At 37.3% G+C, this 14642-nt stretch overlaps 1 protein-coding gene across 13 annotated transcripts in view; it reads right to left on the bottom strand.

The window, feature by feature from the left end:
• Window positions 1-14642, bottom strand: part of SOX5 (SRY-box transcription factor 5) — a 638339-nt gene that overhangs the window by 216874 nt on the left and 406823 nt on the right. For 12 of the 13 annotated variants that reach the window (XM_069862326.1, XM_069862339.1, XM_069862334.1 and 9 more), the window contains one exon: window positions 7489-7699. In XM_069862326.1, the coding sequence (XP_069718427.1) occupies window positions 7489-7699 (211 nt within the window). Of the gene's footprint in view, window positions 1-7488; window positions 7700-11565; window positions 11666-14642 lie in introns of those variants that run through there. The other variant, XM_069862375.1, reaches the window with a different exon arrangement.

Raw genomic sequence — 14642 nt, 5'->3', positions numbered from 1 at the left:
AAGTGAGCTCTCCACTAACTCTAGAGCTGGCTGTGCCTCTTCCATAAGCAGCTCTTATTAAAAAAAACACCAAGTATCCACTAGAACAAAACCAAGCAGGCCTATTTAATTAGGGCAAATGCTTGATATTCACTTCTTCATGTTAAACCACACAGTCACACAAGCCTGGGAGGTCTGATTAATTTTAATATGCACGGTTGTGACAAGCGCCTCGGGGGTAAGAGGAAGGGAAAAAAAAATCCCGCAAACCGCGCTAGCTCAACAAATAGGTTTCAGCTAAACGTTGTGTATGTTGCACAGATTAAGATGTTACTATTCAGCAAGGGCTTGAACCTTTAATATGAGGGACAAGAGGCCTGAGAAACAGGTGGCTCGCTCTTCACTCTTGAATAAATGACATCCCCAAAAGCTGTGGCACATAAGCATACAGAAAGAGCTGGCACACTCCCTCATCTATATTTGTATATTATCAGTCTGGGTCAGAGGTTTCTCCAGCAGTGATCCAAGGACTGAAATGAAGCTCAGAAAGCTAATGGCTTTTCCAGAGCAGAGGGAATTGTCTTGTCTTTTTTTTTCTTTGAAAAAAAAAAGGAGGGAAAAAAAATGAAGACAGACTTCAAATTGCTGAAATTGCTTCAAATATGCTGAAATACATTGGGGGCAACAGGAACATAGAAATGATCCAGGGGCAAGTACCATCAAGTTTTGAAAACCCCTATTGAAATCAATCATAGCTATTGAAGAGTCTGGGTACATTGGGGATTAGGGGCAGACAGGAGCCCAAATAATTATTTCAGTCTTGGTGAACCACTTATTTGCTGCACTGTAAAAGATGGGAAGCGAGAGATCAAGCATTTTGGTTTGGCTGCTGCTTGTCCAATATTACAGAGTAAATGCATGCTGGAAGAAAATTTTAATTATGGAGATCCATCAGAGAAGACTTTCATTCTAAAAGAGAGAGGGGGACTGCATCTTTTCTCCAAAACCACAAGTTTCCTGAATCTCAATTGACCATAATGCTGTCTTCTATATTTAAAATGCTGCATCAGCACCCCAGATGCCTTTATCAAAAAAGAAAAGAAAAATTCAAAAGCTACAAACCTTTGAGGATGTAAGCAAGAGAGACTTGGAAGGGAATCTAAGTAAATTTTGAAAACATCTATTGAAATAAAGTGTGACTATTTGGCTAAACTATTAGGAAGAAAAACAAAACCTGAAGGTGACAAACGAATAAAGTTCACTTTGAGCAAGCAGGAGCTGGCAGGGCTTCAAACTAGGGTACCTCTCTTCTAGACTTAAAGCACTTGTTAATAAAGGCTTAAGCCACTGCAGCATTTAATAGTCCCACCCTTCACATAGACCTTTTTCATAAACTTCATCTTTTAATTTTTTTTTAATTATTTCTTATTTTTATCAGCAGTATGTGAATGCACAATTCCATATGGCAGGGTCTTTGAAAGAAATGTGTGGAAGTTTGATGCTGGCTTGCTCTACAAGAAAACACACATTTCCTGGTGACAGACTGCATAAATGAACATGGAACCACAAGGCTCTTGAAGCATTCTTCCACTGCAGTAGAGGTGTACAAACAAAACTTAGAAGTACTCTACGAACAAAACTTAAAAAGTACTCAGCTGCAAAGTATCCTTATTTGTCCTGCAGCAGAACAGCATTACAAAGCCTCTTCAACACCTGCTTTGTCAAAGTGACAGTGAAGAACCAAATAAAAGAAATTCAGACCTCAGTCAATAGGAGTATCCTTAGGCTTTTCCTAAATCTGTTCGCTTTATTTATTCCCATCTCATCAGATGTGATTTAAAAACAAGAGTCTGCATTTCAAAGGCCTCCCCTTTCTTGTGCCCATTAATGGTCTGCTTTGGAATTTATGGCTTAAGAAGAGGGAGTCCTCTTGAATTCTTTACAAGATACGTTGATTAAAAGTTTGATAATATAAGCAGATATTCTGGGATCTTATTTCAACTAGAGTCTGAATTCAACTTGGTTCTCTTTTATAGACTAGAGAATGGCTTAAACAACAGCCATTTAAATTACCATAAGAACAGGTGTTGTGATTTATAATGTAAACTTAAACATCAAACAAAAAAAGCCTTTGGGGGATGTTCAGAAGACAAAAATCATGCTCGAGAGACCTTTCTCATCCCTTTCTTTCCAACAAAGTAATTACTTATAGTATTGCAGCATATCATAATACATGAGGCTCTAGTACTCACATTGCCTGTTAAAGACCTGCAAACATATTTTACATGCTTACTAAACACTTGAGATTAATTATTCCTGCTCAGAAGATCTAAGGACGAGTAGATTGATATTTTGGAGTAGTAACAATATTAAACACTATATATCCATAATTCTTGTGTGTGCATGTTTATATACATATTTAGACATAAACGTATATAAAAAATACATGCACTTTATATATATCTGTGTACATGGATTTATACAAAATTCAAAGTATTCATTTAAACAGCCAGTCCAAATTGAGTTTCAGAGGTCATTATTACAGAATAATGAGCCATGCAGATGAATAAGTGTACCCATACTGCACATGCTCATATACACAATCTCTATGGTTAGGCAGATGCTCATATGATCCCTTTTATCAAGAATTCCAACAAATTCTGTACAATAGCACAGATCTGGCCTCAAAAGGGACAGTATATAAGTTTTAAAACAGACACATACAATAACCTGTTGCAAACCTATACTGCCAAAATAGGAAAAAAAGATTCATTCTTAATTAAAAGTTAGGAGATGCGAAGAGCTAGTTTATTCTAAAACTAGGAAAAATTTACTTGTTTGCTATTTTTTTTCCGGAAGCCAAGCCATACATTTAGAAAAGGCTACACAGATTCCAGAGATTTAAATTTCCACAAGTACAAGCCATAAATTAAAATACAGCAATCCAATCCCATTAATAGTGCAAGAAAAAGCTAAGTGGCTGCTTTGGTCTTTGCTTTCATGAACTTGTGTCAAGCTCAGTGACTTCAAAGAGATTTCCATTTCATTTCTACAAATGAAGAGAACAGACAGACAGAGAGTCTCTGTCATCCTCTGATGCCTTAAGAAAACAGAAGAAAAACATGCCTGTATCTCATTCGCCTAATGATTTTAGCTGCAAAAGGAATCCCATGGTCGGCAGACGACCCTCAGGGCAAGGGCTTGAGGTCTGTCACAGTATATAAGGCTTCTCCAAACCCACTCCATTATCTTCATTATTGTACACCAGGAATAAAAGGGGACTGACTCCCCTTCTGAAGTTCAAGTTAGAAAGGACTGAATGTTTCATGTAAAATAACATTGTGTGACTTCAGTAATAGGTTTATGCCTTTGGGGGGGCCTAATACTAAAGCCGCATGTAAGGATTTTCTGCAGAATTTGAGAGAAGAAAAATGAGCACTGTATTAGCAATGAGTAAAATTCCACAAGTTTTAGATTCACTGAAACACACTACGCCTCTGTATCAACATGACTCATTGTCAATCACATACTTTCATACACCAAGAGTAAAATGGCAAGTATGGGGGTTGGGGTAGGAGGAGAGCACGGAGCTTCAGAGCTAAGTATAAAGTATGAAAACCCTATGAAAACAAAACTCATACACATACAAAAGGAGGAAAAGAAAGTGACAAGCTTTTGAGAAGTTCTCAGAATGAATAGGTATCATGACTTCCTACGCAAGACATTAATTAAGGACACATATACAACAAAACAACATGGCAACCATTTATATGAACAGCGATGCTTTTCTTGTCATTGCATGTGTACATATATGTGCTTATATATATGCATACATACATGTGTGCATTCATAAACGTTGAGCAGTATGTTTCACAACACTGTAAAAATCCTTGTCCTTTCCCGACAAAATTTACTTTGTATTAAGTCTTACTCTCTAAAATATGATTTAGACGTAATTTAAGAATTTACCGTATATCAATAAAGTTTCTAAAAACCAGTCGTATCTGCTACAATATTTTGGAATACCTTGTCCTCAAAACCCATTTTTCTGACCAGTACGAGGTCTGAGTAGAGACCTGAAGTTGTCTATACTGCCTTTCTCTTTTTTCAGGTTTTGAAGAAATGGACCATTTGAAAGAATGCTTCAAAATCACATTTCCCACAGTAATTCAGAAGACAATTTCAAACAATAAAAACAGAGCAAACACAGCCCATTGTACAAATTAAATAATACATGAACTTTTGAGTAAAGAAATGGGAATCTGGCTCATATCTGGTCTTTGAAAGATTCACAGGAAATTGATTTAATTAAATCTCAGCAACTGGTACAAATGTTTCCCTTTCTTCCCCAAAAGAAATAAAGTATTGTATTATTGCTGTTGACATACTACAGAAAAGCTTAAAGAAGATTCTTGGTCTTATCCTCTCAAAGCTCTACAAACTAGTAAGACTAAAAATATAGAGTGAGCATGCATTGCCAAACTACTACCTACACGTACTACCAAAGGTGCCCACTAGTAACTTCTCTTATCCGTGGGGAAATTCATTTGACCTAGATAGGCAGAAAGAGTGGACTAACAGGAACATTATGAAGTCCAAGAAGGGCAAGTGTAAGGTTTTGCATCTGGTAAAACATAATCCAAGAGGGTGGCACAGAATGGGAACCACCTTGCTAGGGAGCAACTCTGTGGAAAGAGAGCTGGGGGTCCTGGTGGATAACAAGCTCAATGTGTGGAAACAGCGTGCTGCTCTGGCAAAGGATGCTGGGTTGCATCAACAGGGGCATCACCAGCAGAGATAAAGAAGTCATCATTACATGCTACTCAGTACTTTTCAGGCCACACCTGGGATACTGTGTTCAGTTTTTGTACATGCTATACAAAAAAAAGATTTAGACAGGTTGGAGAAGACCCAGAGACATGCCATAGAGAAGATCAAAAGACTGCGAAGCCTGCCTTGTGGAGAAAGGCTGAGAGAACTGGGTTGGTTTAGCCTTGAGAAAAGAAGGCTTATCACCATGCTCCAGTATTGAAAGAGTGGGTAAAAAGAAGATGGAGACTCCCTTTTAACAAGAAGTCACAGGGAAAAGAAAAGGGGTAATGGCTAAAAGTTCCTCCTGGGGAGATTTCGATTTGACACAAGAGAAAAATGCTACACAATGAGAATATTCAGCCATTGGAAGAATCTTGCCGGGGGAAGTGGTGCATTGTCCAATACTGGACACTTTAAAGATTCAGTTGGAGAGGATAGCAGGCCATCCAGTCTAGACCGTGCTTTTGCCAAGGAAGGTTGGATCTTTGAGGTCCTTTCCAACCTGGTAGTCTATGATTCTGTGATTACTGTGCTAATTACCTGACTAGCAACCAATGATAACTGACAACTCTACTTTAGTACTGTGAAGAAGATGTAAGAAAAAGTAGTTTTTCTGTTGGAGCTTAAACAGAAAAGACATCGTGCTTGCAGTAGAACACACTTCTTTTAGGGAAAGAGATTCTTATATGTGGAGGATCTCTAAGAACAGTCTTGCCACTTGCACCCAGAAATATGAAAAAATATAAAAACAATCATGCTGACTGAAGGGAATCAGGAGGGAGACTTGTCAAAATGATGTATTTGTCCCTCACCATCTTTCAATGCTTTTATGCAAGACCAATTTTCTTCCTAGCCAGCTCACCTCTCTGGCCTCTGTCTGTTTCATGTCCCATTTCCCATTCTCTTCTAACTTCTGAACTTTTGTTAGTTTGCTTTTAAGGAGGAAGTGGAAAAAAATGCCGCTTTCCTATTCCTGTTTTTCCTGGATGGGGAGTAAGCAGAGACATGAATATGGCACCCTCATAATGATTTAACTAGGGCTTAATGAAATTTTCATCACAACCTGCTGTTCATTTTAATGGCCTTTGAAAGACAATAGAACAATGGCTAGAGGGAAGAAAAGATTTTCTGTTGCATGCATTTGCAAAGCCCAACATTCAGTTGCTCCCCCTCCTCTTTCTCCCAATCTCTTCACAAAGCTGTAGATCTTTTGTTTGTACTGTATATTTTCATTTTAGTAGAGCTGAGATAATGCACAGGCTCTGTAACTATTCTCTATCTGTGGCCTTTCCTTAATGGAGTCCATGCAAGCTTTCCAATCTCATACTCAACAGAGTATTTATACATTGTCATCCCCCCCTGTTCTTTCTTCTGTGTAATATAAAAGTCTGGTCTCCTTCCCACACACCACCCCACTCCAGACACAGGAAAGATCTTTCCCATTCAAAGGCACAAGGTAGGTCACGGCACTGACCATTAAGCCAATGCAAATGCAAAATGAAATACTATGATTATAGGTAATATTCAAAAAAATGCTTAGACATAGAATTTGTTTCCCAGCAGACCTTTACTATGTGCTCCAGTCAAGAAGACAAGACTAATTTAAATCCCGTCATGCTTATGTATGTGATAGTGTGGCTGTGTTTGCATACGTATTTTCATTCCAGTATGTAGGTTGTCCTAATATTTTCTCACACATTCTGCCAATTCATGATTCCACACTGAGGTGGGCTCCAAAGGCCATGCTTTTAAAAATTTGAAATAGATTTCTGAAACAAGATAGATGGGTATAAATGAAAATGAAGTCTTATTACTGTCCATTAGGGAATAAGGCTCAGTATGTTCACACAATATCAAATGGCTCACAGTACCCTGGAAATCTAGCTGTACCTACAGAGAACATAGTGAGAACTTCATCTTCCAGTCAGGGGCTTGAATCTGCCCAAAGGCAGGCACTGAAAATCTTACTTAAAGGAAAGCTATACTGTGGTTTCTCAGAGGCGAGATGTTTGGTTTTAGCCTCAGCCCACAGAGCACAAGTGGCATAGTCATCGACTGGACTTATAGTCTCAAAAAGAAACTGATTCTCCAGAGATGATATCTATATGTCAAGGTTGCAACTTGCTGGCCATACATAATGTACAGAGAGCCTGTGTTGTGTCTGTATGTATAGTAGCTGCACTACAGCTAAGTAAATGATGACATGATAGGACATGCCACAGACAAAAGCTTTCACGAAGTCCATATTTAACTTCTTACCTTTCAAATAATGACATGTCTGCTAGATAATTTCTCAAAAACATTGACAATGCTGACTACAATGCTTTTTGCTTTAGAAACAGGGGTGGAGTGGGTGGACGGGAGTGGTGCTGTAAATGACCCCCGGGCTGTTAAAATTGCAGTGTTCATTGTACCCATGTTGAGGAGGTTTGCTGTGTCTATTGCAACTGTGAATAAAATCCCGTTAAATCAGACAAACGCTCTCATTCGGGAAAAGCTAAAAATGTTAGCTGTGATGGGATATTGCTGAAATTTATCTCTAATGTAGACAAGAACTATGAGTTCTCTAGTTCAATTTTGCTAGCAAGGAAAAGCAAATGGAGCAGAAAATGGGAAGATTAAAAAGTATACGTATTCCAAAGAATCTGGAGAAAAGAAAACAAAATATAAAATTTTGGCCACTTTCCCAGGCCTTACCTTCTGGCTCATTTTTGATGAGCTCTTCCATTTTTCTTTGCTTAAGGGTGTCTACAACATCCGCTAGGCTCCCTTTGCGTCTTTCAGGGGTTCCCAGGGCTGTGCTGGACAATGATTCTCCACTCTGACGCCCACCTTCTTCTGCCTTCAAGGGTGAGGTAGATGAGTTGTGCGGGGCAAATGAAGACATCACTTTATTGCCATCAACTTCCTGAAAGGGGAGAAAAGCAAGATGAAATGTTTATTTCTTTTCTTAAGGAAAAAAAAAAATAAAGATAGAAAGAAAGAACAATCCTTTGTTCTTTGAGTTCATCACTGTTTGTTCTGTCAAAACCTTTAAAAAGGCATGCAATGCTTCAAAAACACCCAGAACAAAACCTATCCATAAAGCATAAACCAAGATTACAGCCAAAGTGAACAAAGATCAGCTGTAAGAGAGAAACATAAAATACAGTTTTTCCCTAATTGAGAAAAAGTGTTGTACTCATAGGTTTCCTAATAACAATGCTATTGATTGCCTTTAATTGTTTGTTCTTTTACAGGTTTCTTTCAATAATATCTTCAATTTTTTCAAGAACCATTAGTTTCTTAACTTTATAACATACTTAAAGCTTTGATGGCTAGTTGTTGTAAGAAATGAAATAGCAACCAAATATGAAATGCCCTTCATCACATGACTTATTTTAACTAATAGTTCAAGCAGTTATCCCCTCTATAACAGATGAAGCAATTGTTTTCTGTCTTCAAATTCTCTTTCTATTCTCTTTTTCCACCTCTACATTCATTTCTTGTAGAGGCAATATTTTTCACAAAGGTGGTCCTAATGACTTTGACTGGCGACACAATGGCAAAACTCTGTGACTTCCTGGAACATACACACAATCCTCCTCATACGAGACCCCATAGAGGTCTACTCATTAATTTTAATGGAAACCAAAACTGGTTTCAGCATCTTCAAACTTGCCTTCGTTAATGTGACAGCCTTCTCCTCCACACCTCTTCCAACATAAAGCAATGCTCTCTGCATATATTCTTTTCTCCTTTTATGTTTCTTTTATATCCTACCCTTGTGCACACATCTTTGAAACCTTTTTCTTTTTTTTCCTCTGTTAACATATGTCATCTATACCTTGCAAAACTTAGATCAATGTCTCCAGACAAAGCTTGCTGCAAACGTGAACAGTTTTTATTTTGATCAGATTCTCCAGAGGTTTTACTCCTTTTTCATTATCCTATTTCCTTACATTTTTGTATTCCAGATGTTTAATGATTATTTCTGAAAAGATCACTGGACTGACTTGTGATCTGGGTTACAGACTTGGTTGAAAAATCCATAGCAATTTGTAAATTGTTTTCATTTTATGAAGTGTGAAAGAAACACACATGCAGTTTTTAGTGATCTTTGTTAGAATTTTTTTTTCCTGAGTAATTTGTGTCTCTGTTTAATAAACACCAATAATTCAGGAAAAAAAGAATATTTTTGTAAATAGAACATAAATTGCTAAAAATTATCTCAATCAAATTTGAATCAAACAACACACAAGATAAGAAGTAAAGAATGTATTTGTTTTCACAGACTACTTAATTTTGGCAAAAGGATTAACTTTCATTAGGAAAACTTTGAGTGCAAACAGTTTTGAGCAGCTTGAATGTGTTATACTAGTGAATAAATTCCCTAACAGAATCGGATTTAACTGAGATTACAATCTGGGCCATCATATGCCCCAAAAGCCAAACCCAGTGATGTTAATGAGAGACTTTCTACTGACGTCAATGAGCTCTTGACCAAGCTCTAAAAAATTTTCCAATTCTAGTCAACAGAAATGCTCTTTTTTTTTTTTTTTTTTCCCTTGCAACTCCCTCCAGTTTTGTTCTGCACCTGGACTTTAAAAATTACCTGAAGTGGAATGTAATTTTTTTTCACATATATAGAACAGAATAAACTGGTTTTCAACACTTATCCAGATAAGCAAAATTGTTAACTTCAGCGTATGTTCAGATTTTATCTAACATTCAAACCTATTATCACTAAGTGGCATTTTTTTTCCTACCGACAATGCCAAAAAAAGAAATATCTGGAAAGCTGAGTTCTTATCCACACTTCGACAACAAATAAGCCAAATATTGTCCTTAGTTACAGTTCTTAAATCCATCTATACCATCAATTACGTGTAGGAAAAGTATTGTTCCTAAGTATACCAGGAATTAGTTTCTTGTTTTAACTCCAAAGTGAGCCCCAAAGACACTCATTTGTGTTTCTGTGTATCTCACGCACTGGTCACAGGCACAAAGTATTTGCAACAGCTGCCTAAACCTCAGGAAACATCACTGCTGTTTCCTTGTACGCGGTGGGTACATGCAAACATTTTTTAATGTACAAATACATTTTGACTATAAAACAAGTTTGGCATAAGACAAGAAGCATAAGAACACAAGGATTGAATGGTATGTAAGATAACATAAAGTGATCCTCAAAATTACAAACTGCTTGGCATTTGAACCCACAAGTATTTTCAAAACTAATAATATTTCCTTGCCCTCTTTCTGGGGAAAAGGAAGTGTGAGGGGGAGAGGACAAGAGTGTAGTTTGTGGGTAAAGCATCATGACAGGACTCCAGATATTTAATTATTTTTTCTTTTAAATGTTCTGTGTAACCATGGAACAAGTCACTTTTGTTTGTGCACTTCTATTTCCTACCTGTGAAACAGGCACAGTAGTAATTTCTTATATTTTAAAGGTCTTAGGATGATAAACTCATTAATAACACAGAGACCCCCTGATACTACAACGTTGGCTAAAAGCATTTATGTTGTATCACAGTTAAGACAACTTCATAGCCAGGCAAAAAAGGAAAGGGGAGTGTTCTACATAGATTTTTTTTTCAAAAGATAAATTATATATTAAAACATATATCTAAGTAATCATTCCCAAAACAAAACGCTTCTTTAGACTGCTTTTTTTATGTGTGCATGTATGCAGTGTTTGCATCTCATATACATGGGCTATTTATACACTTGTAGGGTATAAGATACACTCCACTTAATCAAAACACATATACAGTAGGGGAACAGCTGCAATCACATCTCAGTGGGCTAAATTATGGTACACCAGTGAATTATTCATTCAAAAAGATCTGTAGCAATCACACATTCATTGCGTGATTTGCAATCTAAGAGGAATCCTCTCCTTTCCGTACCAGAAGATGAGCACACACATCAGCTACTGCTGTTGATGAGAGTTCCACATGTATCCCCTAGCACACCAGCTCAAGAATCTGCCTTCCCCACTTGTCCATGATATTTTTATTCTGTCATTCAGAACAACAACCTGAAATGCTCAACTGTAACTTTGGATTTTGCTTCAAATCCCTCTGTTTTATTTTGTTCTTTCTTGTGTCATTATTGGAGAAACTTAAAAAGAAATTTCAATGGTCCTGGATTTTTACTCTAACCACGTAAAAAGAAAGGATACATTCCCATAAAATCTACTCATGTCAATGGCTGAATACAGATAAAAAACGTTTAGCAAAGAAACTCCTCTGACATTATGTATGAGAGTTTAACTATCCCCCTGCAAACACTCAGATAAATCCTTAATGGCAAGAAAGATAAGTCAACAACAGTTTAAAATTAATCCCCTGAGAAGGAAGTTCCCTCCCAACAAGTAAGATTTAACAGGTTTCTTTTTTTTGAATGGACAAATTCACATGGCTTCTTTTAGCTAATCGAGAAAAGCAAAAGCACTGTGAAGAGTGGCATTAAAGAACCTAAATATCTACTACTGACATCTCAAAACTGAACTCTGTCAAGCCATATATAAGACCTATCTCTCAGTCAGCAAAACAGTAGAAAACCAGACACTCTTTTACAGGAGAATATTCTCTTTCAGCTACGTAACCATTTTACCTGTTCAAGTTTGATTACATTCCAGCCTCTGGCACTGTTAATCCTGGTAACAGTTTTATGCAGTTAGCAGCTGCTTCATGGATGGGGTTCTATTGTTCATTTGCATTGCGAATTGCTCTGCTAATGTGTGCTGGCACATTTCATCGAACTCTGAGCTGGGATTGTACTCACCAACACCTGATGCTGCAGCTTCTTCTTGCATTCGCCACTTCGGAAAGGCAGACAAGGACCTACACAGATCCTGCTGAATCAAACACCATGGGCCCTTCCTGCCCACCACCAACAACAACAACAAAAAAAAAGGACTGCTCCACGTTTTCCTTCTGCTCCTGTTCCAAGCTAGAATCCACAGGAAGACTTGTTAATTTACAAGAAAATTGCCTCTATAAGGCCAAACAGTTTTCCACCTATGGAGGAAATACCTCTTCCAAGGTTTAATGATAAAACAGGCTTCTGCCCTTTCAGGATGAGGTCAATAATCTTCCTTTGTTAATCTTGGGGAAGCTTTACTTAATCTAGCCCCCTTGTCACCTTTGTGATTGACAGGAAAAGTCATGTCACTGGACAATGGACTTATCCTTACTGAGCAATATCTTTTTTGAAGATTACACAATATTACCCTTGCTCTCATAAAAAGTGCAAACACCTTGCAGTTAAAAGAAACTATTCATTCCAACTCTATCTTTCAAATTGTCTCTGTTCCCAGGTCCAACCAAGGCCTATTTCAGTTCTATAAAGGGCCAGCAAAATGCTTAATGAAAAGAAACAGGTTGTACTTGGAGATTTCCAAAATGTCTCTCATTGCTCTAAATAGATCTGATCTTCTCCTGCCTCATCTAGACATGCATGTTATTGCTATCTGCAATTAAACTCAGACAGAAAACTATGTTTCTGTGACATTAAAATTTTGTCCCAAACCAACTAATAATCGAAGCAGAAGAAAACTTAGAACTAAGTCTGAAACTGTTAATTACCACCATATGGTATGCAAGGAGGCTTCATCTGCAGGGAAAAAAAAAAAAATATGAGAAACAAGCTTCTGGCTTTGCAGCCAAAAACACCTGGGATAAAATACTTGTGTCTTTAAAACACACACTGATATTGTCTGATTTTAAGAAGCCCATGATCCTAAAAGTCACCTAACAGGTTCTTTTTACAAAGCTGGAATTTTGCCCATACTTTGCTCTTTTAGAATGTGTAAAAAAGACATGAAAGCAATTTTTTTGCTTTGCTTTCTACATTAGGCACGTAGGCCTATCTATTTTATAGTCTCCATAGTGACCAGGAAGCTGGTAACAGTATGACATAAGACATAATCAGAAAACAGAATATTTCACACGTCTGAAGACAACCGATTCCTAAGCAGATTAGTATGCTTTGCTATTTATTTTTATTTGTTTTACCTAATAAACTTTAAGGGAATTAATACCTATGTTTAAGTTTCAACACCATAGCTACTTCAAGTGAAAATCTGAAAGCTACAAAACCACTTCTAATGACCACAGGAGGTTCATCAACGATCATGAGAAAAAACAAACTTGACATTTCCACTATTTTTAAGGATTAGAAGAAATAAAACACACACACAATATTCACCAACCTATGCCTTAATTAATGCAATTAACTTACTTTAAGAGCTAAGTGCCACCAACTTCCAACAGGAATCATATCTTCACATCACTTAAGCAATTTGGAAAACCCTCTCCTTCTACATTCTGTGTCATTGGGGCTGTAGAGCAGATATTACCATTAACCTATATGCGTTATGGTGGCTGTCAGCCTGGCACCTTAAGGAAGTTGAAACACATATTCCACAAGGCTTCCTAGTGGACACTGTTCTTTTTGCACTTCAGAATTTCTTTGTGTCAACTTTGCATTTCAAATAGATCTTTTGTCTATTAGTTTCCTTCATTGAGTCAAGTTGTTCATCACCGATGGAAAGGAATGATCCCAGGGAGATTTAAAAGAAAGAGAGGAGGATACAGTAGGAAAAAGAGAGATAATGTAAAAGGGCACAGGGGGGAAAAAGAAGTGGAAGGGGATAAACATACCATTAGGAAATAAGAACTGACAAGAACACATTATCCAAGGAGGGATAAAAGAGACATCAAAGGTTGTCACGTAAACAAACCTGGAAAGATGTACATCCATAGGTTCTGCTTCTGCAATTACATCCATGCAAACCAACAGCTATTCTTACAGCTATTCTTATTCTTTTCCTAGGACTGTGGTTTTAATAATGACAAAGAACTGAAATGTAATGAAGAGTGAAGAAGTTGATGAATGGATGTGAAGAGTCAGCTGAGGAGGTCATCATGGCAGAGAATCAAGAATTTTATCTGAATTAGGTGGACTAAATACAGTAAGCAGAGACGCACATCTTTTTCTTTTTACTACAGTCATGCTATAGGCCAGCAAAATACACTCAAGTCAAATATTTGTTTTGGCTTTGCTAAGATGATGTATTTGGGACTCCGTGATCCATATTCTGGAATTACTGCCAATTATCAGACTTAGAGAAGCCTGATCACATCTAGCTCTCCATCTATTATTGAATGTTCATACTTTGAATTGGTATTGGTTTTTTGGGGTGGTTTTTTTACAATCATTACTACCTCTTGTCCTTCAGGTTGTATTTATTTAAGTGCCGTACATAATTAATAACCTCTTTTTGATGAAGCAGAGGATATACTGGCAGAGATTTCAATGAGAAGATTAACAGGTATTTCCAGTGTTTGACTTCTGTGAAACTGGCTGAAAATTATTTGAAGCGCAAAAAGAAAACCGTCTGTTCTATGAATGCTGCTACATCAGACACTTCCCTTTCTTCTACCTCTTTCCTCTGTATGTAAAACTGAGACAATAACAAATATTTCCTACAGCTTAGGGCATTTTATATAATTGATATAAAAAGCCTAGAGATTATTAGACAAAAGCCTCATAGCAGTTGTATTTTCATTTTTATTGATGCAATAAATACTCAGCTCTTACGTTACTCTGTGGTGCACTACAGCCCAATCATCTGAAACAGGAAATTGGGAACTCTCTCATATATCAAGCGCCACCCCACAATATCTGACAGCAACGCTGAAATGTACTTTGTTTTTTTCCAAATACCATGATAGTCGGCGGACTGCCATAGCGGCATGAGCAGGAGAAAATTTCAAGCATTTCCAGGGTTTGGAGATGAGCTGTAAGAAACTGTTCAGCTGTGTTCACACAAAAGGAATAACTTATAATCCATTTTG

Source organism: Phaenicophaeus curvirostris, chromosome 1 (genome assembly GCF_032191515.1).
Source record: "Phaenicophaeus curvirostris isolate KB17595 chromosome 1, BPBGC_Pcur_1.0, whole genome shotgun sequence".
Classification (NCBI taxonomy): Eukaryota; Metazoa; Chordata; class Aves; order Cuculiformes; family Cuculidae; genus Phaenicophaeus; species Phaenicophaeus curvirostris.
This window is presented reverse-complemented; position numbering and strand designations above follow the sequence as displayed.